The 24,176-nt window shown below is 41.9% G+C and overlaps 3 protein-coding genes across 12 annotated transcripts; 2 read left to right on the plus strand and 1 right to left on the minus strand.

The window, feature by feature from the left end:
* Positions 1 to 5,547: 5,547 nt before the first annotated feature.
* LOC115665922 (silicon efflux transporter LSI2-like) lies at positions 5,548 to 8,004 on the plus strand. 5 transcript variants are annotated; one of them, XR_008814421.1, is made up of 4 exons: positions 5,548 to 6,900; positions 6,992 to 7,181; positions 7,262 to 7,525; positions 7,644 to 7,782. XR_008814421.1 is itself a non-coding variant. In XM_056302738.1 (4 exons), exons 1-4 carry the CDS (start codon positions 5,707 to 5,709, stop codon positions 7,904 to 7,906), a joined length of 1,512 nt encoding a protein of 503 aa, XP_056158713.1. In that variant the 5' UTR covers positions 5,548 to 5,706; the 3' UTR covers positions 7,907 to 8,004. The 5 variants fall into 5 exon arrangements, 3 of the variants coding, with proteins under 3 accessions (XP_056158713.1, XP_030443599.2, XP_056158714.1); XR_008814420.1 differs by having other exon boundaries at positions 7,615 to 7,753; XM_056302738.1 differs by lacking the exon at positions 7,262 to 7,525 and having other exon boundaries at positions 5,548 to 5,975; positions 6,111 to 6,900; positions 7,644 to 8,004.
* Positions 8,005 to 12,049: 4,045 nt separating this feature from the next.
* On the plus strand, positions 12,050 to 18,932 carry LOC115671466 (mitogen-activated protein kinase kinase kinase YODA). Of its 5 annotated transcripts, none has more exons than XM_030593035.2 (13): positions 12,050 to 12,379; positions 13,095 to 13,206; positions 13,287 to 14,122; positions 14,286 to 15,026; positions 15,201 to 15,288; positions 15,399 to 15,461; positions 15,638 to 15,798; positions 15,880 to 15,955; positions 16,250 to 16,309; positions 16,396 to 16,503; positions 16,604 to 16,843; positions 17,489 to 17,580; positions 17,766 to 18,932. In XM_030593035.2, exons 3-13 carry the CDS (start codon positions 13,578 to 13,580, stop codon positions 18,280 to 18,282), a joined length of 2,691 nt encoding a protein of 896 aa, XP_030448895.2. In that variant the 5' UTR covers positions 12,050 to 12,379; positions 13,095 to 13,206; positions 13,287 to 13,577; the 3' UTR covers positions 18,283 to 18,932. The 5 variants fall into 5 exon arrangements, with proteins under 5 accessions (XP_030448895.2, XP_056158682.1, XP_056158683.1 ...); XM_056302707.1 differs by having other exon boundaries at positions 13,095 to 13,190; XM_056302708.1 differs by lacking the exon at positions 13,095 to 13,206.
* A 596-nt stretch (positions 18,933 to 19,528) lies between these two features.
* On the minus strand, positions 19,529 to 23,902 carry LOC115671681 (short-chain dehydrogenase TIC 32, chloroplastic-like). 2 transcript variants are annotated; one of them, XM_056302710.1, is made up of 8 exons: positions 23,657 to 23,902; positions 22,933 to 23,164; positions 22,646 to 22,725; positions 22,291 to 22,444; positions 21,768 to 21,846; positions 20,852 to 20,936; positions 20,241 to 20,343; positions 19,529 to 19,919 (listed from the first exon to the last, which is right to left on the minus strand). In XM_056302710.1, the coding sequence occupies exons 1-8, from the start codon at positions 23,760 to 23,762 to the stop codon at positions 19,838 to 19,840; spliced, it is 921 nt and encodes a 306-aa protein (XP_056158685.1). In that variant the 5' UTR covers positions 23,763 to 23,902; the 3' UTR covers positions 19,529 to 19,837. The 2 variants fall into 2 exon arrangements, with proteins under 2 accessions (XP_056158685.1, XP_030449162.2); XM_030593302.2 differs by having other exon boundaries at positions 20,241 to 20,287; positions 23,657 to 23,895.
* Positions 23,903 to 24,176: the final 274 nt, after the last annotated feature.

Below are 24,176 nucleotides of genomic sequence, written 5' to 3' on the forward strand. Positions count from 1 at the left end.
TGGAGAGGAGAGTGTTCCGGCCTCTCCATCGGCAAGGAGGTGGCCGGGCGAATCTCTTCCCCCTCTCCGTTGTGCATTGAGAGCCTGCGAATACCGGAGTTAGCCATTCTCTCATTTTTGGTCGTCGAAGCTCCTCGCGGTAGAGAGAGAAGGAACCGAGAAAGAGAGCCCGAAGAGGAGTTGCTCGTTCGCCAGTAATCCGCCTGAGCTGCCGTCAAAGGCTACACGTTTGTTTGACACTTAGTGAACCCTTTCTAAACGTTAGATGTCGAAAATCGACCATAAACTTTGTCAAAATCAGATCTGCAACTCCATTTTTCGGCTGCACCACACCTGTTTGATTAAATGTCCGAACCAAACTGCTTAAGCTTTATAATGTCGAACCTGGTTGTATATCTTTTTGGTGTTTCGGTGCAAACTGAGCTGAACCCGTGTCCAGATAGGGTTGTTTAGGGCTTTATATATCACCTTTGAGCCAAAAATCGCCCTCAATCTCAGTTTTGAGCCTCCGTCTGTACTCGTGTTCGATAAAATACTCAAATGAGGCCCGAGATGAACTTTATGAAAACCGATGCTCTAGAGCTTTGATTTACGCACGATTTGCTCTGATATGTCATTGACTTTGAGTTTTCTCTGTTGTTCGTGTGGTTTTGTCGCGGTTCACACATCGTCCGAGTCGGCTGCGTGTATGCATTTCCTCGCCGGAAGTTTCACTCCCTTTTACTAGACATGCTCGCGATTCGGAGCCGTAACCGTTAGCTCTCTATCTCCATTGGATGTTTGTTTATGCTTGTATGTTCAGTGTTAATGTCTTTTTGTTGTATAGCCAAAGAGCTCGGTAACCGGAAAATGAGTTTGAGTCGCCGGTGTGGATTTGTGACTGGAGTTGTGGTCGGTTTTGGTCGCCGGTGTGGTCGCCGGAGCGTTGGCCGGCGGTGACGGCGTAAGGCCAGCGCCAATCGTCGGCGCTGGCGACCCGAGCCGACGGCCGGCAGTGGGCATTCCCGGCGTAGTCTCGGTGAAAGCGTGGGGGAAGTCCTAGTGAAGAAGGCGTTATGGGCAAAAAGGCACGAGGGAAAAAAAAAACTAAAACTAAAAAGAAAAAAAATAGGAAAAAGGTATCCCGGGCGGGTCGGAGAGCTGGATTAGGTAGCCGGCCAGATCGGGTCAGGGAACCCGGTCCGGAATTTTTATTTTATTAATAAAAATTAGAATATAAAAAAATTCCAAAAAATTAGGAAATGTTCAGAAATCAATTTTTGGCTTAATTTCACTAGATATTAGTGTTTATCTCATTCTAGACTTTAATTTAAAACTTGTAAAAATTGAAAAAATCCTTTAAAAAATTCTCAAAAATTTGAACAAGCCATTAGGGCTTTACTTTAGGGCTTTTGATTGCCTTTTCTTTTTAGAGACGATATTAGATCGTTGGTTGTTTAATTTCTTTATGATTATTTGGTTGCATACATTTAATACATTGATTTTTATTTTCCATCTTTAGCATGGTTAGGTGGAATCTTAAGCTTCTTCGATAGGCTACCCGGTACGATAGTTTGCGAACGTTCAAGTTTAGGTACCAAAATGGTACTAGTTAGATCGCTAGTATAATCAAGTTCCCGATCTTTAGAATCTCTGATTTTCACGCATATCGAGACGATACTCTCACGTCTTGATTATGGTTTTTAGCCAACCCTTGATTATAACTAGTGGCGACTCCAATCAAATGTGTAAATTAGACAATTCTCGCCGCGCAAGGTATGAGGCTAGGGAGTGCATCGGTCCTTGGATTTATAAACTATTTGGTTTGTCCTCCAAACGAATCAATTAATGTTCACATCCATTGACAAATACCTCTTAGCCTAACCAATCGGAATGGGTAGGTCACGACACACTTTTCATCTTCTGCTCACACCTCTGTTTATTGAGGGAGTTCATGAAGGAATGAGCATGAGTTATCATTCCACTCACCCTTATCCCGCAGAAAGAATATGACATTTTTAATAATGATCAGTGGAGTCTTCTTTCTTCAAGTAAGTGCGCCACTTAAGAAAGAACATGCCCATGGTTTTTATTTAATAATGAAAACCCACCGACTCTGTCATTAAACTATAGCAAGAACCAAAGTGATTCTTTACTTATATATTAAAGAATGACACATCTTTCTCTTTCTTCACCGTGGCTTCTCCTTTTTACATTCAAGTGCTCTTCCAACCAAGAAAGTATAAAGCATTATCAATAAACAAATAAAAGATATGAAACCCATGTCAAATTTGGCCGATCATGTGTATATTTTGGACATAAATATGTGTCCACTTCAGTCGTGCGTGTCCAGGTACGCCAATGACCAAAAATTAAATTAAATCACACTCGATTCAATTTCGGTCCGACTCGATTCAATTGCCGTGATTGCAAACATATTTACAATATTGTCTCTTGTGTTTAACGTCATGCTGAATTGGTTATGATGTGTGGCATCCCTAGATTCATCACTGAGCTGATAGTAAAACTTGTACTAACACATTAGTACTCTCAAGAAAATTGATTATCCCGATTAACCTCCAGGTCCTACAAGCCATGAGTGACATCTAGCAATATGTTATTGCTTCCCAGACAATGTGAATACGGTAAAAACATAATGAACCTGTTAGCTTTGGCTGCGGTGTAATTTAATCCCTTTGTCTTACTATGTCCCGATCGAACAAAGACCATGGAAATTTCTTATCAAGTCACCTATTCGACCATATGCACAAACCTGATACACATGTATTCTTAATGAGAGATGAACCCGGTTACAACCCCAGCCGAGGATTTCAATACAATGTCATGATTAGATTGCATAGGACATCATTATTGTTATATAACAAGAAGATAGATTCCATATTGTGCACATGTATGCCTTCGTATGTGAACAAACCATAACCATCAAGTACATTGACGGTTCAACGAAGCATCAATGTGCGCACCTTGTGAACCATATCCATCCAACATACAAGTCAATATTGTGCCTTGAAGACCAAAAAAAAAATACTGTGCCTTGGGTCTAAAGATTATTTACACAAAACCAAAGTATGAACGATTAGACATTGACCACGCTAGAAACTTCCATGTTGCTAATCGTTCTTTGTGTATCACGTTCAGTGAACTTGTCCAATACAAGCACCTGTGTTCTAGCTCGGGCATCACAATACCCAATGACTAGTGACTCGTCATTTCCTTAAGTATCCAATACTTTAATGGCGAAGTTTAGGACACACCGGTCTCAACAAGATCATTAATATCCATTCAATAATCCATCGATAAGGAATAGTTTAAAGATTCAGTCTAACTGTGAACCCGTCACACATATTCTTAAGTCTCAAGAACAAGTCCAGTTACAACTGATCTTATAGAATCATTTATTTATATTTATATAAGTAATCGGACAAATGAATGAATACACCTTTACCATTAATTAGATTTGATGGTATAACTGAAATCCCTAACATATAACTGCAAGCTGATTAGCAACATTCTGGGAAAAGTCGTGCAATGAAGAGTGGAATTCTTCTCCTTCAGCTGTGAGCTCATCAATATTGCTTGAACATGCCGGGTCCATGTCTCCATGGAATTTATTGTTGGAGATACCATTGCCCATAATTGATTTGATGGAGATACTTTTGGCTCTAATTGATATCATATATTTGATGTGATTCCTTTTAATTGACACTGTATACTTGGGAATCATTTTTCCCGGGGGAAGAACAGCAGAAGTGCCAAAAGTTGTGTACGGAGCTCACTTTGGTGCCAAAAGTTTCATTTGGATAATTTAAGTGCCAAATCGGAGGAAAAATGATCACTTTGGTGCCAACGGCGAGAGATTCCGGCCAAATTAATACGTGGCATTTATAATTAAATTTTTAATCTTTGTTGAATTTTTTTAAAAAAAAAAAATTAGTCTACGTGGCATTTCCACGTATATATTTCGATTTTTTAAATACTTTTCTGAATTTTTTCGTATTTTCCTTTTTTCTTTTCTTTCTTCTCCCTTTGGTCACCGCCGGTGACCGGAGGCCGGCCACCAGCCGCCTGGCCTAGCCCGGACGAGGCCGCCGCCGCCGCCATAGGCGAGGCCCGCCGACCCTCGCCCGGGCGACGGCGGGCAAGCCCCGGCGAGATCGCCTCGCCTCGCATGGGCGAGGGCAAGCCCCGGTGAGGGCTCCTCGCCAGATCCGGTGAGGCCGGCCGTCGCCCAGGCCACGGCGGCCCCACCGGACGTCGCCCGGGAAGGCGATGCCCGCGAGCCGCCGTGGCTTGGGCGACGGCCGGGCCTCGCCGGCCGGCGCGAGCTCGGGAGCCCTCGCCCATGCGAGGCAAGGTCGACCTCGCCGGGGCTTGCCCGCCGTCGCCCGTGCGAGGTCGGCCGGGCCTCGCCCGTGGCGGCGGCGGCGGCCTCGTCCGGGAGAGGCCAGGCGGCCGGTGGCCGGCCTCCGGTCACCGGCGGTGACCAAAGGGAGAAGAAAGAAAAGAAAAAAAGAAAAGAAGGAAAAAAGAAAGAAAAGAAAAAAAAAGGAAAAAAAAAAAAAATTATTTAAAATAAAAAATGCTGACTGTACGTGCTGACTGTATCTCCGGCGAGCCACATCGGCTTCAGAAATTAATAAAAAAATGCCACGTCGGATTTCCGGCCAAACTGACCGGAGTTGGCACTTAAGTGATCGTTTTTCAAAAATTTTGGCACTTAAATGATTCAAATGAAACTTTTGGCACCAAAGTGAGCGCCGTACACAACTTTTGGCACTTCTAGTGTCCTTTCCCCCATTTTTCCCTCTTTTTTGTATATTCTTGCTCAAATTATTCAGGCTCTATGTATTATAAATAGGATTGTACATCATACATTTTTTCCATGAGAAAGCAATACAATTATCTACTTCAATCCTCCTCCATCAAGCTCTTTCCATTGTTTCATTTTGTGACATTTATCACTGGGAACCCAATTTTGCTAAAGGCCTTACTGGGATTTGGGACTTGATAAAGATCGAAAGGTGAGGTAAATTTTGCAGCTTTACAAGTTACGTCTTTCTTTCTCTTTCTTCTCATGCTGTTCGGCACCTACGATTCTTCTTGGATTTATACCCAGTTTCAAGCTCTGGCACTGTTTTATCGTCTCTGTCGTATCGCTACCTTAATGCTGTCTTCGTTGGGATGTCTCCCTAAGTCAGTTGTGTTATAGCTGACACACTTAACAGGAGTCGACTAATTTGTGGTTGCTAAGCAGAGGGATTACCAAAAAATTGGGATTTGCCAGTTTCCTTTATTTTCATATGATTATGTTTTCTCACTTATTTCAGTGAAAAGATTCCCGAAGTTGGTCGAAGTTTTCTAATTTTTCCCTTGATCTCGAGATTCGTTTTCTAATGAAAAAGAATAGCAGGCAAAAGTTAAAATTTAAATTTGGCTTCAGTTCTTTCCCAGAGACAAATGCATAATTCATTGATGGGCTCTCTTTCCCGGAAAGAGATGATAATCTTACTTTGTAACTAGTTATTACTTTTTCTCAGTCCTTTTTGTAGACTGCAAAAGTTAACAGCTTCCCCGGGGGCGATGTTCATGTAGCTTTCTATGTATTGGATTCTGGTATCCTGTCAGGATGACTCTGGTGAAGTTATAGCAATTAATATCCTCACCAACTGAAGTTTTGATTTCGGGAAACTTGTGAATCTTCCGAAAATGGCACTTGCTTCTACCGAAAAAGTGATTCTCGGGTCCATTGCCTTTTCGATATTCTGGGTATTGGCCGTTTTCCCGTCCGTGCCATTCCTACCTGTAGGAAGAACAGCAGGGTCGCTCCTTGGAGCGATGCTTATGGTGATTTTCCGGGTCATAACACCCGATCAAGCTTACGCTGCGATTGACCTCCCAATCCTTGGACTTCTCTTTGGGACGATGGTGGTTAGCGTCTATCTGGAAAAGGCCGATATGTTCAAGCATCTGGGTAAGTTGCTCTCCTGGAAAAGCAAAGGAGCACATGACTTGCTTCTTCGGATTTGCTTGATCTCTGCCATTTCAAGTGCTCTCTTCACAAATGATACGTCTTGTATCGTTCTGACTGAGTTCGTGCTCAAAATTGCTAGGCAACACAATCTCCCGCCGCATCCATTTTTACTTGCCCTCGCCTCGAGTGCCAATATTGGGTCTTCGGCGACTCCCATTGGGAATCCTCAAAATTTAGTTATAGCTGTTCAGAGTAAGATCTCATTTGGGAGTTTTATTGTCGGAATTCTTCCTGCAATGGTGATCGGGATTCTTGTCAATGCACTGATTCTTCTATGCATGTACTGGAAGCTACTGTCCATCCAAAAGGACAAAGAAGATGCAGCTTCTGAAGGAGTGGACGAGGAAGACATGAGTTCTCATCGGTTTTCGCCCGCCACAATGTCGCACTGCACATCCCCAAACTTGCAAGAATGGAACTCTAGGTTCGAGCCAATGGACATACAGAGCCCTCCTGCAACCATGAATGGGGATGCAAATCATGTCGAGTCACTTAGAAACAGGTTGACCTCGAATGAGAATGAAATTCGCCAGGTCTTGAGCAGTGCTCCTGCCTCTGCAAGAAACTCAACTGCATCGAAAGAGACGCTTCATGACGGTGCTTCTCAGAAAAAGCATGAAACGGTTCCTTCCAAGGAAGTTGTATCTGTCAACGGGTTGAATGATGTGTTTCCAGGGACGTATTCAGAGGGGAAGGAAACACCTGCCTCTAGATATAAGACGATTTTGTGGAAATCCCGTGTTTACCTGGTCACCATCGGTATGCTGATCTCTTTGTTGATGGGTCTGAATATGTCTTGGACAGCTATTACCGCTGCCCTGGCCCTCGTAGTTCTTGACTTTAAAGATGCTCGGCCTTGCCTAGAGAAGGTAGTCTCTCTCTGGATTCTATGTGCCCGATTTCTCGATAAGGGAACTTGGGATTTTCTTTGAAAGTCAATTTCTTTTGTGATTTTGCCAGGTCTCCTACTCTCTGTTGATATTCTTTTGCGGAATGTTCATCACGGTCAACGGATTCAACAGAACTGGAATTCCGAGCACTCTCTGGGACTGGATGGAGCCACATGCCAAAGTCAATCATGCTAGCGGGATAGCTGTTCTTGCTGTTGTCATTTTGGTGTTGTCGAATGTCGCTTCGAATGTGCCAACTGGTATGCTGATGCTACTCCTGAATGAACCTGACATTTAATTAGCCTAACAAAATACTCAACTTGATTACCTCTTGGTCTAGGGGTTGTCTACTCCGCCGATAAGAAACTTCAAATCAAACAGTTTATAGCTGACCGAAATATCTTTGGAGGCTTTGAAGTTTTACCAATTGCAAAACATGGATGCATTGCCTAATCTCTTACATGTTTTTAACTATTATTGGTTTGATGTTCATCGCTCGAACCTATTTGTCATCACCATCCTGTTTAAGTAAGACAGAAGAATTCTTCATACTCGATGCGACATTTCGCTGATTGATCCTTTGCCCTGCAAACAACACCATAAGGTTCTCCTTAGTTTCTGTATCTTATCTTGACATGTCCACGCAAATTCCACATTCCTATTCTGATGTTTCTACCTTCTTTCTTTCTGTAGTTCAATGTTTCTAACACTTTGTTCCCCAGTTCTCTTGCTCGGAGGCCAGGTGGCTGTGTCGGCAGCTGCTATTTCAGCCGCGGAAGAGAAGAAGTCATGGCTCATATTAGCTTGGGTGAGCACCGTCGCAGGGAATCTCTCGCTGCTCGGATCAGCGGCCAACTTGATTGTGTGCGAACAGGCTCGCCGTGCCCCGGATCTCAGCTACACTCTGTCCTTCTGGAACCACTTGAAGTTCGGAGTCCCTTCCACCATTATTGTAACTGCTATAGGTTTGACACAGATAAGATGACAAGAAGTAACTAATAGCATCTCTAGCGAATGCTCAATGGTACTTTAAATTGAGGCAATCTCCTGCTGAATTCGCTATAAGATTCTTATCTAGCCCAATCATTATTCCCGCAAGCAAAGGTGAATTTCGGCTACATTTGATTGGATGGGTTCAAGATTGAAGAGGTCGATTCTATAAGGAAGTTGTTGATCGACCATCAATATGTCGACATACAAGATTGTTGTCGATTTCGAGTCTGCTAATCGACTACCTAGCAACTGAAAGCTGTTCTGATCAATTTCCATGGCTGCTTGTCGATCTTCTAAGGAGGCTATTTGGCTTTCAGGGCTCTTGGACGAATTTGGAGAGTCTAATAATAGATACATGCATTTGGTATAGTTAAATGCATTTAGTCCTAGTTTTAATGAGTTTTTACGAAGAGTCATTTTCGTTTCTAGGATTCCAAGAGCCATTTTCTTTTGCTTAGAATCACTCTATAAATAAAATTGTAATCTCATTTGTACAACGGACCGGACTTTCATTGAATACTAGTGAGATTTTCCTCAAATGAGCGAACTTCTATCCCTCACTCTTTATCCAAGTTTTTTGGTGGTGAACCAAAAATTTTTTTATCCTTAGCTTATGCGTTTCGACTTATGCGTTTCCTTTGGGCCTTGCCTTGGAGCTTATGGGTTTCCTTTGGGCCTTGCCTTGGTGGTGAACTTTTCCTGTCTCGAAATCATTTATCCTTGGCCGATAACGTTCCTTTAAGCCTTAGTGGTGAACTTCAATTATCTGGATCTTTACCCTTGGCTAATGGAGTGACATTTATACCTTGGTGGTGATCATTTATCTATAAAAAAATCTTATGGTCAGTCAAAACGCATCCCCATCATGCATCACTTTTACATTTCATGATATGATCACATTCATAAGTCAAACTGGATTCTCTTGGACATGGGGATAAATGCTAGGAACATATCTGAAGATTTGGACAGGGAACTTCACAACTCTGGGGATGTGCACGATGCGATAATCAAAGTTTCAGACGGGAGATTAAAAGCCTCATCGGCACCCCTCTTGCATCGAGTAATACCTAGCAGTACCAAGTTGCTCCATCAGGCCCCAATCCAGCACATAGGCGCCCACAGGGTAAGCTCTCTCCAGCTTAAACTCATACGATAATGATATTATAAAGAGAAAATTAGGACTTCTGCAAGCCCTCATTGAATAGGTTTTTTACTTCAGGACTTCCATATAGTTAATCTAAACAACAGCAGTGGATAAACTAATTAAAAATTAATTTGAAATTTAATTAAAAAATTGAAAAATATTAAAATATTATCCACGACAGAGCCGGCCATCTGGCATCCATGTCAGCGATTTTTTGCCAAAATTGGTCTAATAGACTCAATTGACAAAATCTGAAAAGATTTAGGACTCAATTGAAAAAGTGTAATAGGTTTATGACTTTTTGGAAAATTTCCCAATTTTAAAGTATTACTTGTTTTGATATATTGGTACCAAACATTTTTATTCTTTATCATTTATCTGTATGATTGGTATTGTCAAAGCATATGAAGTGATAACGTAATGTAAAATTAGAGCATTTCATAATCCTTTCATTGCACAAAAGAATGAAATCACATGGATGCAAAATAAAACGAGTCCAATCAATAACTGCAATAATAAGTCTTGATCGAGACAAATTTTAGGGAATTGGTCGACTCACCACCCCTCAAAAGATGCGAGTCTCGGACTCGGTCCCTGCTCGCTACAACCTCTCAAGATAAATATCACGAGTGCCCAGTTTTCAAACTAACGGCATGGATGGCCAATTTTCGATCAAATCAGAGAGGCAAATCTCAATAGTGTGCCTGGCAAGATGATGTCATATGATATCCGTAAGATTAAGGGTATGGGTGACCCGATCAAATTAGAGAGGTAATTGAGCTTCACTAGCATAACAGTTTTTGAGCCACCGTGAGAGTAACAGCATGTTATAAGTCATAAATTCTTGAAAAAGTGGACCCCGCAATAATTTATAATTATTATTTTTTTATGATATGCTATTAATCTCACGATAGATTAAGGACTATCAGTTAATCATTTCTCGAAAAATTGCTAGAAGATGCATTTAACTCGGGCCGTTCATATGCAGACCCATCTTCACTGGAGGAGGATCGTAACCCCAAAACTCAGAAGCCGCGAGCGAGATTATTCCCGGATAGCGTTAAACTGCCGAAAAGTTGCATTTCACTCCATCTTTGACTTCCTGGATTCTATCCCCCGCGGTCGACCGCATCGTAAAGCCTCATTCGACGGACACGATTAACCGTTTACTAAACCGGGGTCAACTCCATTTCGGGGAAATGACAGGGAACCTAATCCCCCGTGAACCAATCGGCAAGTTGTTTCTATTTGTGCACCTCATCTTTTTCACCTTATAGATTCGGCCACGTGGCTAATACATTTCCTCTTTTTTGTTTTCTTTCATAAATTAAGGTCACAAATGTCGAGACTCGACTATCTAAAATACCCTACAAGTCCTATAAGGGTGCATTTGGTAACTTGCCAAATGGTAACTAATTCTATTCTTTTATTCTCGAAAACAAAAAAAAAGAACGTAAATCCGTTTGGTAAATTTTTTGTTCCCAGAATAAGTTTTGGAACAGAATCAAGAAAAAAAAATTGCTTCTTGATTCTGAGAACAAGTATCAGAAATAGAAGATAATTTTTTCTTTCTTTTTCTTCTTTCCTTACTGGCTGTGGCCGGTTCTTCTTCTTTTCTGGCTTGTGGCCGGTGGCCGGCGAGGGCGAGGGCTGGACCCTCGTGGCCTTTTCTAGCCCTCACCGGGGAGAGCGAGGGTTGCCGTCGAGGCTCGCAGCCTGGGCAAGGGCCACCCTCGCCCTCACTGGCAAGGGCGCCGACGGCCTCGTCGGCCCTAGCTTGTCGCCAATCACCAACCAACCGGCCATGGCCGACAACCCAACCACGGCCAAGAAGGAGAAGAAGAAAAAAAGAAAAAAATATTAAAAAAATTATTAAAATATTATTAATAAAAAGAAATTTTGTGCAGTTACCAAAGGCTTTTCTGTTCTTTTTTTGTTTCAGGAATGGAAATTTTGGGTTGTTACCAAACACCTTCAAATGCTTAGAAATTGTTTACGAGAACAAAATAAAAAAAATCAATTCTGAGCAGAAATTATTTCCGGGAACAAAATAGTTACCAAACGCACCCTAAGACGATTAAGCTCGGAGCTTTGACTGAGGATGACAATTTCCCCATTCCCTTCTACATCAGTGCTACCCAACTTCAGAAGGGGCAAATAAAGTCCACAACCAATTGATTTTGCCAGTGAAGATTGGGTAAGTTATCCACGGAAACATAAAATCACTGTCCAAATGTTCATTCTCCTAGAATGGACACAAAAGCTCATTGATGTGGATTTCTTAGTGAAAACTGCTTATCTTTCAATCAAATGGTATATTTATTTATTCTCCAATTTCTTAATATGCGACTAGTAAACCTGATCATAAACTTGGCAGCTCGCTACCCGCTCGAACCCAACCCGAGCCACAGGTAGCTTTGACCATAGAGCAAAGGGAAAAAATAATTAAAACGAAAAAAAAAAAATAAGAAGAAGAAGAAAGAAGAAAGGAGCTTGAGAAGAGAAGTGTGGGCGGGCCGCCGTTTCATGGAGGGGCAAAAGCGTAAAATCGCCCCTACGGGCCAGCTCAGTCGGACTCCCACTTCGGCCTACCGAGTCGGAGACTCTCTTGTATCATCATCACTCGGTTAGGGGAAAAAAAAAGAAAAAGGAAAAAAACAAGGAATGATGAGGACGATGACGATGATTTTTCTTCCCAGGAGTCAAATTCGCTTTGAAAAAACGAGAGGAGCTTCTCAAAATCGAATAAAAGTCAAAAAAGTTATACCCGAGCGAAACGATTTCGCGTCCGGGCATTGATACGGCAAAAAAAATAAAGAAAAAGAGAGAGGAAAATTGGAAAATGATATTATTATTATTATTATGATTCGCTTTTTAATTTTACGTTCTACGGAAGAAGAGCAACGAAATAGAAAAATTCCACTCACAATTCAACGTAGAGACAACTCATGTCTTAACTGAGACAGTCTCTCTCTCTCTCTCTCTTCTCTTCTGCTCTTTCTCTTTCTCTTTCTGTCTTTCTCTCTCTCTCTCTCTCCATTTGTTTCAGTCCCTTTCTGTACGCGATCTCCTGCACAAAGACTCACTCCTCAATTCGCGAAATCCTCTTCAAAATCTCCCCCACTTTATGCCCCCCCCTCCCCTCCCCCTCCGACACATTCCTTCGCGTGTCTAGGGTTTCGATTTCGCTCCCGCGTCGCTGATTCTGCTCCCAGATTCGGAGCGCTGTCCCTCGATTCTTCCGGGGCAATCGATCAGTGTGCGCGCGTGTCCCCCCCCTCAGCTCGGCTTGCTTTGCTGAGCTCGGAGCTTTCTTCGCTTGTAAGCAGCCGACCCATCTTCTTCTCCGCGTTTCTATTTGTAATTCCCGGTGAATTCTTGGTGGGAATCAACTGAATCAGCTTGCTTGTGTGCGCGCGCGTGTATCTCGTGGTTTCTTGTTCGCGCGTAGATCTGTATTGGGGTGTAGATCGTTGTCCGTTGTGCGGTAGCGGGAGAGGAATGATGATGATGAAAGGCGGTGGGTGTTTTGGGAATCGCGTGGTCTGTGCTTTGGGTTTCTGGAAAATTTTGTCAGTTGCATTGCGTTTGGTGGTCTTTCAGTGACAGTCCGTTTGCTTGTGGTGCGCATGATCGATAAATTTTAGTGATTTCGGAGTTCATCGTCGATTCTGGGATTCTTGATGCGTTGAAGAAAGAATTTGTTTTTTCTCTAAATCGGGGAACCGCGAATTTCAGTGATATCCATGCTGCTAGTGAATCAGTGTGAAGAACATTGTGCATCTCTATGGCTAGTCACTTCTTTGGCGATAATTATCATAGATTCTGTAGGGGCATGGACACTAGGCATATAGGTAAACTTCACTCTTGCATCTTCTATTGAAATGGTCAAGTTGTTCCATAATATGATCGTGGTTATCTGAAATTGCTCCGTGTCGGGGCCATCCGGCAAGTGAGGCATCACTGTGTTACTTAGTTATGAGATACTGTTTCCTTTTCTTATATATCTGGAGGATAACAAATAATATTTGTACAGAAACACTCAACCTACGCTATCCGATTGTTTGCAACTACTGGATCTTGGACAGAGGGGCTATTGTCAGGACTACTCTCTGAATAATCTCGCGCAAGTGTATTTTCCAGTTTAAGTGAGTAGTTAGTTTTTATGCTACTTTTGGAAAACCACGGTATTTACATGCATAAATGCTCTTGTTTCACATGTGTTCAGGATATACGTACTGTGAACAAGAAGTTCGGAGAACCCAGTAAACCAAAGCAAGAATTCAATTCTTTCTGCTGGTTTTACTCATCCATGCTCCAGTTTAAAGCTTGCTCAGTCCTCCTAGGCATTGTGTATTTGCTATTATATTTGCTCTGAACTTAGCTGTGGCAAACAGATAATTTCGGATGTCTTTTCAGTGACATCATGTGGAGGCTCTAAATTCAAGTTTAAGTGTACGTGGATGGGTTTAATTTTGTTAAACTAGCTTGCCACCGTGACTAGCGTCGAAGTGCAAGGATGCCTTCGTGGTGGGGGAAGTCATCATCCAAGGACGCTAAGAAGAAAACTAACAAGGAGAGTTTCATTGATACATTGCATCGCAAATTCAAAAATCCTTCTGATGGAAAATTGAACATAAGATCAGGAGGATCACGTAGACATTGTGACACAGCCTCAGAGAAGGGATCATTATCTCGAGCAGAATCGCGATCACCTTCTCCTTCCAAGGCAGTTTCCAGATGTCAAAGTTTTGCTGAAAGGCCACTTGCTCAGCCACTTCCACTTCCTGGTCCTCACCCTGCAAGTGTTGGTCGTACAGATTCTGGGATCAGTGTGCCGAAACCCCGATCAGATAAAGGCCCCAAACTGTTTCTACCTCTCCCCAGACCTGCATGTATACGTAGCAAGGCAAATCATGCCGAATTAGATGGAGACTTGGTCACTGCTTCAGTTTCTAGTGAGGGCTCCATTGATAGTGAGGATCCTGCAGACTCCCGGCAGCGTAGTCCCTGTGCAACTGACTATGATAATGGGGCCAGAACTACTGCAAGCAGTCCTTCCGGGTAAGCCTGTGTCTAACAATTACATTTTCTTTTTTTGCTGGAAACAATCACCACAGTTTGGTTCGGACATTTGTTTTTTCCTCTCTAATCATTTATCTGTGTACCTCCCTGCTTGTAGAATGAGTCTGTGTTTTGACAAATTTATCTTTTCTGTTATCTGAAGATTGATATTCAAGGATCAGAAATCTACTGTTGCTCATATAAGTTCAAGAGAAGCCAGAAGACCAGCTAACCTTTCTCTCAGCAATCATGTTTCCCCTGCATCACCCAAGCAGAGACCTTTAAACTGTCATTTGCCAAATCTGCAACTTCCATACTCTGGTACTTTATATAGTGCTCCAGACAGCTCCATGTCCAGTCCTTCCAGAAGTCCATTGAGAGCGTTTGGCACCGAGCAAGTTGTGAATTCGGCTTTCTGGTCGGGAAAGCATTATACAGATGTTACTCTGCTTGGCTCTGGCCAGTGTTCCAGTCCAGGTTCTGGTCACAACTCTGGGCACAATTCTATGGGAGGTGATATGTCAGGACAGTTGTTTTGGCAGCAAAGCAGGGGCAGCCCCGAGTATTCTCCTATACCGAGTCCACGAATGGCTAGCCCTGGGCCTAGCTCTAGAATTCATAGCGGTGCTGTAACACCTACACATCCTAGGGCAGGAGGGTCGTCCATCGAGCCACAGACAACCTGGCTTGATGATGGGAAACAACAAAGTCATCGTTTGCCTCTTCCTCCCGTGGCAGTTTCCAATTCCTCACCTTTCTCTCATCCAAATTCTGCAGCTACATCTCCTTCAGTGCCACGGAGTCCAGGAAGGTCAGAAACTCCAGCAAGCCCTGGTTCACGATGGAAAAAGGGAAAATTGCTTGGTAGAGGCACATTTGGGCATGTGTATGTTGGCTTTAATAGGTAATATTGTTACATCCATTTGCTGTCATAGGTTTAACCCCTTACATACAATATGAGCTGATGATAATCGATCAGACTAGGGCTGACTTGAACATTGAGAACGTAGACTCTGAATAGTTAAGATGTATATCAAGAGTCATACAAATGTGACCATTTGATGTTTGGCTCATGCAGCGAAAGTGGGGAAATGTGTGCTATGAAGGAGGTTACACTATTTTCAGATGATGCTAAATCAAGGGAAAGTGCAAAACAGTTGATGCAGGTAATTTAATCATATTCCGTCCCTCTCTGTGTGGTCTGTTGGTCCGTATAAATTCTCTTGCATCTTCTGGACCGTCATAAGCCTTTGAAACGTGCTATTGGGCTCTGCAGGAAATTGCTCTATTGAGTCGGCTACAGCACCCAAATATTGTGCAGTATTATGGCTCAGAAAATGTATGTTTATAATTCAGTCATTTCCTTTCTTTTTGCTAGGCTTGATGCCAATACTCCTCTGTTTTTTAGGATGCTGATGTAAAGAAGTACAGTTTTTGCCTGACTAATGAAATTAAATTGGTGGGGTCTTTTTGTACTGGAAGTATTTAGAAACTTCTGATCTAATGGTTGAGCAGGTGGACGATAAACTCTATATCTACCTGGAGTATGTATCTGGTGGTTCAATTTATAAGCTTCTCCAAGACTACGGACAACTTGGTGAACTCGCAATACGTAGTTATACTCAACAAATATTGTCAGGTCTTGCTTATTTGCATGCTAAGAATACTGTTCACAGGCAAGAACTACCTCTTTCTAATCTGATAATCCCACAGCAGAAGCTTCTTTTCAGATTTGCCTGACCATCTTTCTTCTGCAGGGATATAAAAGGAGCTAATATACTGGTAGATCCGAATGGCCGTGTTAAATTGGCAGATTTTGGGATGGCAAAGCATGTGAGTGAAGACATTTACAGTACTTGATTAAGCTAATTGTAGCAATGGAGCCATGTTTCTGTAGAATATGTTAGGTGAAAAGAGAGAAAAGAATGGCTACAAGTATGTACTCCTGATGAGTTATTATTGCAATCTTGAATCACAATGCTTGTATCATTCTCTTGTAAATTGTTATGGTTGTTGGTGTGATTTGAATCATTCATGCCTAGTTTTTATTTGTGCTTTTGCTAAAGGGCCGCCATGGCTTGCAAGTCACCGTTGCTAATCCGATCTCCATTTCATTTAATTTTGCAGATAACTGGACAGTCATGTCCACTTTCTTTTAAGGGAAGCCCATATTGGATGGCCCCTGAGGTAACTTACTCTCTCCTTAGCATCAGAATTTCAAAATCTTTGTCAATTTTTCTAAATTAATAGTTTAAATTTGATATCTGGCCCAGGTTATAAAGAACTCAAATGGTTGCAATCTTGCTGTTGATGTATGGAGCCTTGGATGCACTGTCTTGGAAATGGCCACAACAAAACCACCTTGGAGCCAATATGAAGGGGTTGGTCACTAAGAAAGATGCTTATAAATTTGAACCCCACATTTTTTAAGTTCCACATTGAAGGTGAATGATGTTTGTTTGCTTTTTGTGTGATGCATAGGTTGCTGCTATGTTTAAGATAGGGAATAGCAAGGAACTCCCAGCAATTCCAGACTACCTTTCTGAAGATGGAAAGGATTTTGTACGGCAGTGTCTCCAACGAAATCCGTTACATCGTCCTACAGCTGCAAAGCTTCTAGAGCACCCTTTTGTGAAGTTTGCTGCACCACTTGAAAGATCAACTTTGGGGCCCGATCCTTCAGATCCACACATTGGCGCTACAGTTCCAACGAAACCTCTGGTAGTTTCTCTGACTAGCTTATTTATGAATAATAGGCTGAAACTAGATATTGTTATGGTACCTTGTTTTTCTTGCACTTTGCACCATAGTGGGTGCCGCTTAATTGGGCGATGCTACCTCATACTTCTGATGATGTCATTTGAAACCGTGAACAGCATTAGTTTCTAGGATGCATTGTGTGGATCATTCTCATATCTGCTGTGAGGAGATAAAAGTGTTAGGGACTCGATATTTACGATTTGTATGTGCTATTAGGAATTTCAGAATTGCAGTTTTCAGTAGATACTATACGATTTTCGTGGTGCTTGAAAGAGCTGCAACAGACCACTGTACATGCTATGATGCTTTGAGATAAAGTAAATGGACTAGACGCAAAGGCAAATAAGGGCAGTTCGAATGCATAGATTCTATGATAATTTAGAATCAAAGGAACCAAAAGCTCATCCAGCTGTTTGAAGATCATTATCGAGCAGTTTGTAGAAATATCAGGGCTGCTCAATGTCAGCATGATAAACTCTGTGACGTCTTATCAAGTCGTTTAGGACCCTTGTAATTTTTTTTATGCCTTTATTGGTTACAACAATGGTGCTTCCTCATGGATGATTGAATTGTGAGATGACTTCACCAATCAATTATATTTTGCAGGGCATTGGGCAGCAAAGAAACACTTCCTCTTTTGAATCCGATAGACTTGCAGTCCATTCATCTAGAATAATAAAACCTAGTCCTCATATTAGGTTTGTTTCTCTCTCTCTCTCTCTCTCTCTCTCTCTCTTGCAGAAGCACAATAGAAAATGTACGTGTATCCATTTCAAATATTTATTGAGTATAAATTCTCTGTAACATTTTGCATCTAATGTGTCTGGAAGCAACAATATAGTTTGTGATGAACTTTTTTCTGATCTCCTCATTCCGATTACAGTGATGTGCACATTCCAAGAAACATATCATGTCCCGTCTCGCCTATTGGAAGCCCTCTTCTACATGCAAGGGCACCACAACATTTCAATGGAAGAATGTCGCCTTCACCAATCTCTAGCCCACGAACTGCTTCAGGCTCATGCACTCCTTTAACAGGTGGAAGTGGTGCTATCCCATTCCATCAGATGAAGCAATCGTTTTACCTGAATGAGGGAGGTGGAAGCTTACCAAAGCCCTCAAACAGTCTCTACATTGGTGGGTCCCCTTACCATGACACGAATCCAGAAATCTTTCGAGGGTTGCAGCTGGGATCTCAGATCTTTCCAGAACTATCATCCTCTGATAATGGTGTTGTGGGAAAGCCATTTGGGAGGTCGCCTCCTAGGGAAGGACATGATGGACAGTCAATATTGGCAGATCGCGTGTCTCAGCAGCTCCTGAGGAATCATGTGAAGGCGAACCTGACCCTGGATCTCGGTCCCCGTTCTCCATTGCCTAGTCGGATCAATGGTGTTTGACTCAATATGTTTTTGCTGATTCATCAAATAGGTCATTTCACTTGTCTGGGTAATCAGGATTGCTGCATTCAATTGGTGAGATACCAAGGGAGCTATTTTTCGCAATAAGGATGCTAGGAGGTTTTAGAATTCCTGGAATAAGAGCTCAAGAGAAGTGTTACTATTGATCGTCCAAATGCAAGTGGGGTGAGCTATTTGACAGAGTTGGCGCACTGAAGCGCGAAGGGTCATTCCTCTCAGTGTAAAAAGTGGTACCTTACACTCTTTACTCTTTCAAAGGTAAGAGTATGAGATAGATGACGCTCGATCGACTGGAGGCGCTTTTGGCTCTCATGGGACAGGATTTTGAGAACGTGTTTGGTAGGTCGCCGTGCTAAACCAAAGAGAAGTTCAGCTGGTAAATCATACAGCTTTCGGACTAATTTTTTGGGGGTCCACACTCATGTACAGATAATGGTAAGCTCAGTCGAGGTTTTAGAAGTTGCTCGGGAAGCAGCTGCGGATTTGCCGAGCCTGCAAAGTCTTGTTTATTATCATTGGCAAAGCCATTTCACTTGTATGTAACACCATATATCACTCTGTACTATTTTCTTGTATGTACAATATGACCCCAGATGAATTAAGAGATCAAATTTCATTCTGTTTGTCAAGATATATCACCCATGCAGCTGACCGATTTCAACTTCCTCGATTTTGCAAGTGATTCAAGGCGACCTAGATGGATTCTACAAATGAGTTGCATTTACCAACAGTTTTGGAAGAAAATTATTATCCCAATAGTGAAAGTTTCGGCAATTATAGTAACTGAGGCAATTGAAAAAGTATTGTCTTGTAAATAATTCTGAGGTCTGGACACCTACTCCGTAACCTGGGTTAGACCCTTTGGATTCTGCAATTTGATGCTTTTTCTAACTCAAATAATTTATGCTAGAAGTTTCGACATACAAAATACTCTTCCTGACTTCTATTTTCATTCCATATTGATTATTTCAAAGATATCGCTTTAAGAATTGAATTTTACTTAAAAACTTTCACTTTACCTCACTGTAAAAGATTGAAGTTATTCACACATATGCTTTTCTTGTATTAACTGTTACAGATGATCAGTGCTGAAAATAGAAGTATTTTATAATAAATATACTAAAAAAGGGACATGTGAGCAAGGGTTGACATGACCCTACTAATAGGACTCGCATGCTCTTTGTTGTGAGCCAGTTTGTCGCTTCTCCTCACGCTGCACCACCGATTTTGGAAATCGTTTAGAGAGCAATCTCAATACACGAAAAGCGGTAGCCATTGATGCAAACCGACCACTGTCTAAGTTTCAGCTATCATTAGCACAGCTTGATGTTAGTAATATACATCTCCCAATCCCATGGTTATGGATTGAAGCTGAAGTTGCCAGATAATGCGAAAAACTTGGGGCATTCTTGTGTTTCGTTTTCCAGCATAGCAGTGCGCCACAGATCCCAAATGCGTCACTCGACCAAATTCATGCTAAAATCCCTAAGTTTCCTGGCCAACTCAACGTCTTTGCCCTTTGAGCTCGTCTTAGTCAAGTTACTGTCCGCAAAATATTCACCACTGACCCCCTTGACTTGAGGATGCAGTGCCACGTAGCATGTCGTTGCAGCCCCCTACACAATCAGTCCACAGAAAATGGAGAAGGAAATTACAGTTTAAGCCAACAGAAATCGCTCTGTGCTAGGAGAAAAGTACTTTCATACTCATCACAATATCCGTGTTAACTTACTGGCAGAATCCAAAAGCATGCCGTTCACAGGCATTCAGAAAAAAAAAAAAAAAGAACTGCTGGGAGAAACAGTTCCTGTCTGTTCTAGAGCTAAACACCTAATCAGTGATATGGATTACTAGTTCCAGACGATGCATATCCATGGAGAAGGGTACATAATACACATTAGCTATGACAGATGTGACTTATCTCTATACAGATTTACCTGCTGAACACTCTTGAACAAAAGTTTTCCAAGTCCTGCCATAAAACCTGCATGAAACCAAAACAGAGGGCCAAGGCTAGGTTGGCAAGAGCTGAAAGATGTACTGCATTTTTTACCAATTCAGCAATACTTGAAGCAAAACGTGCAGAATGCATTTTAAGTAATTCCTAAATTGAATGAGCTTCGAACAGAAAGGGAGTCAGGATGTGCCTCCAAAACCAAAAAGAAACAAAAAGGAGCAACACAACATTAACCCACAAAGAAGCAAGACATTGTTATTGCTAGTTGTCGAAACAAAGCATCACCCATGTGCTCAGAAAATTCACAAACGTAGAAGCAAGCATTATGAAAAGCATGAAACACAGTAGATCAGCACTAAAAATACACAATACTTTCTGGTCCATGCATAACTCACACATTTATTCCCCCTTCTCTCCTGAGCAAATTCTCTTTTTTCACAGAAGATACATGATTTTTCATCCCCCGGGTTTCAAACTTTTCAATCGAACAGCAAAGCTTTCTCTCAATCCTTTACTTTTACCATGGAGTACACAAGCAAGCATAGAACTCAAACTTAGTCAGACCTCAAGTCAGAAATGCCATGGAAATACCGTTGGATATGATGTTATGTCGGAAAAGATTTGTAGCAATTACTCCAGGGTGGAGAGAATTGGCAGTCATATTCACCTCATCTTCCTGCATAATTTTCAAAATATTTCAATATCCAGTAGTATGGCATATCTGAAAAAAAATAAGTTCTCAGCAATCATCTTTGTCGTGAGTCCTGCGATCCCTTCATTTACTTCAACAGAAAACTGCGGTTCATTCACAGAAAGAATTTAAAGAAGATTGTCATCCCAAGTACTATCAGATTGATATCTCTACAGATTAAAGATTAGCTTCATGATGCTATTTCTGATTCCAATGTTTACTGAAGGGAAAGGACTACTTTGGCAGGAATAAGAAATTATTATTCGACCGAAATTTTCCTGCGTAAAGCAGAAAGGAAGTTGATGCAGCAAGTTTGAGAACTTCTCTATGCTAGGTAGAATGGTAAATTTAATAAGTAGAGATGTTCCCTACATTTATTGCAGAAACTTAAGCTCATTTAGGGCCTCTGATTCTATTTTTAAATTAAATGGCATCTCTGATCTGATGAATGCTCAAAGTTGTCCAGAAAATATCCTTCATGGGAGCCAAATACAGGAATATAATGTTTTATAAGCTGTTTGGGAGTTATTCTCCATTCAAATTTTGTGTATTTAAGATATAAAAAAAGATGGCCAACACTAAACAAACAGAATCATAAAGCGAAATCAACACCGAGAAGGCAAAAGGTCAATGTGTAGCCATACTCATGACAGGACAAAGAAAGGCCGAGTGTAGATTAGATCACTTGCTGCCCCAAAAGACATTGGCTAATTGGTACTCGCATGGTTATGTGACTAAACTAAGAGCTACTCTTCTATTTATCCAACTACATTATGGAAAGTCCCATCTGAATGCAATCTTAAAGGAACTTCTTACCTTTAACTGCCTTGCTAGCTCGTTAGCATGGAGAATGTTGGCTAACTTTGACTGTCCATAGGCCCTGAATCCGCTGTACCTATACAAGAGAAGTGAAAGCACGGTCAGGGTAATGTAAAACTAGCGAAAGGAGGCTTCTCAAGAAGTCATCCTGGAACATTGTTTTTGCTTCATTAGTCATTTTTTGGAGATTTGCTAGCTCATGGCATGGAGAGAATAGATAGATGTACCACACCGCCTCAAACGAACCGGGATAACTCCAAATGGAGTGAATAGCCCTTTGATAGTGAGTTCATATACCAAATAAATTCCATATTACTTCATTCAGGCCCAGTGGCCAGCAATGACTAAAAAAGATGAGAACGTGTCTTTAGTAGCCAAACAGTCCAGCCTCCAGAATTCATGGAAAACCGAAGTGAACAGCGCACCACTGAGCCACTCGTTCCACGAGAGTGTTGATATAGAGGAATCGGGCATCATTAATCATCTTCGATGGAGTACTAAAAGAAACTTCATTTCTTACCCTGACTTGTCATTGAGTTTATTGAACCGGATGCCTTCATTGTATGTCCATCGGTGAGCCTGTGAAGACACATTCACAATTCTTCCTTCCCTGCTACTTTTACGAGCTGTTTTCTTCATGTTGTCCAGCAAAAGATTTGTCAAAAGGAAATGACCTGCAGAGAGAATTTCAGGAGAGCCAGAGGAGATGCAGAAAGCTTAAATGACCATTTTAAATATGGGTAAATTCTAGAAGCGTGATAAAATGCAGCAGTTGATCGCAGAAGGCATGTCGTCATTGAGGAAATTTCACATTTAGAAACTACAGCACGTTTCGCATAAACACTTTTGACAGAATAAAACACATGCCATTTTACCTATGTGATTTGTTGCAAACTGCAACTCTATGTTGTCTTTTGATAAGATGAATGGTGTTCCCGCAATTCCTGCATTGTTGCTTTCAGATAGAAAATTAAGTAAGTATGAGCAGAGAAGACTAGTTCATTCCTGAATGCAAGTGAACCTACCAAAGGATCTGATTTGTCTGCATTCCCCCTCCAAAGTTACGGTTTGAGTTAAACTTTTCGAGGGTGTTGGGAGGGGGAAAGAAGAAATTTTACCATGGAAAAGAACAAAGAAAGTTATAAAAATAAATCTTTCTTACATGAGGATGTTTAGTGGACGACCAGATGAATTGAAGTTGGATGCAAATTTCCTGACAGAGGCCATTGAGCTGAGATCCAATTCCATCGTATCTACCTTTGCTCTAGGTATTTCCTTCACTATATCTTCTCTGACATCACGACCAGCAGCCATATTCCTGACGCCCATGACCACATTCACACCGCGCAGTGCAAGTACACGGGCAGTTTCTCTACCTAAGCCACTAGAAGCTCCTGCAGTAGGGATAACAATTACATGAAGGAGCAAGAATCAACTCATCACGCCCATACAGACATGATGCGCCTCTCATTCCATGACATCACAAGACGCTGCGACCAAGACAAGCATGCACACGATCGACGAAATTAGAGTGGACTAAGCAATGACACGACCTCTAAACTCCGAACAACCAAATCATGAGATTACAAGCAGCCATTTGTTCTTTTCTAAACACGCATAGGGTCACCTGCTCGCCGCGAGGTGGAATCAGACAACAAAAGCTCTGTATGAGCGACTAGACAAGACTGCGAACAAAATTTGAAGCATAAGGAAAAGACGTGAAAGCTATGGAGCCAAACAACGAATCAATGAATACTTAAGCGAAGGAGATAGCTATTCCCACATCGAACGGATGAAAGCCAAAGAGCCCATGAAAAGTCTTGGTGATATGCATTAGGATAACGAAAGGTTCGAGTGTTATCTGAGAAGAGCGTGAAAGAAGTGACCAGTGACGATGGCGGTGAGACCAGAGCCGTCGATGCCATGAGTGACTTCCTCCGCCGTGGAAGAAGCCGAGAAACCCGACGCTCCCTTTCGCCAGAACCACCACATTATGCGCACTCAAGTAGCCTTTGTCAAAACCGCACCCAGTTGATGAAGAAACTCAGAGAAAGCAGAGGCAAGGGAAAGTGAGAATTCTGGGTTTTGTTTGGTGGGCTCTGGGATTGTGATTAGTGGAGTAGAACGCGCCAAGTTGTCAGCTTTATTCAGAGTTTTTAGGAGTCGACGACCATGGAAATGCTTGGCAACGCACGCAGCCAAACTTTCCACGCCACGGTCGTTTTCAAACGGGTATGACTGTTGCTGATGTACTTCTGTAACTTTCCTATTTTTCAGATTTGCAAGGATACCGCTTTTGTCTGCTGCCTAATCACGTACATAATCTCGCACTCATAAGCATGTACAGAATTAGACCAAGCTATAGCTGGCAGGTAAATCATCGTACAATGCGCAAAACCTTATCAG

The sequence above is a fragment of the Syzygium oleosum genome, unplaced genomic scaffold (assembly GCF_021117445.2).
Source record: "Syzygium oleosum isolate NSW1041296 unplaced genomic scaffold, Sole_v2.1 Sole_v2.25, whole genome shotgun sequence".
NCBI lineage: Eukaryota > Viridiplantae > Streptophyta > Magnoliopsida > Myrtales > Myrtaceae > Syzygium > Syzygium oleosum.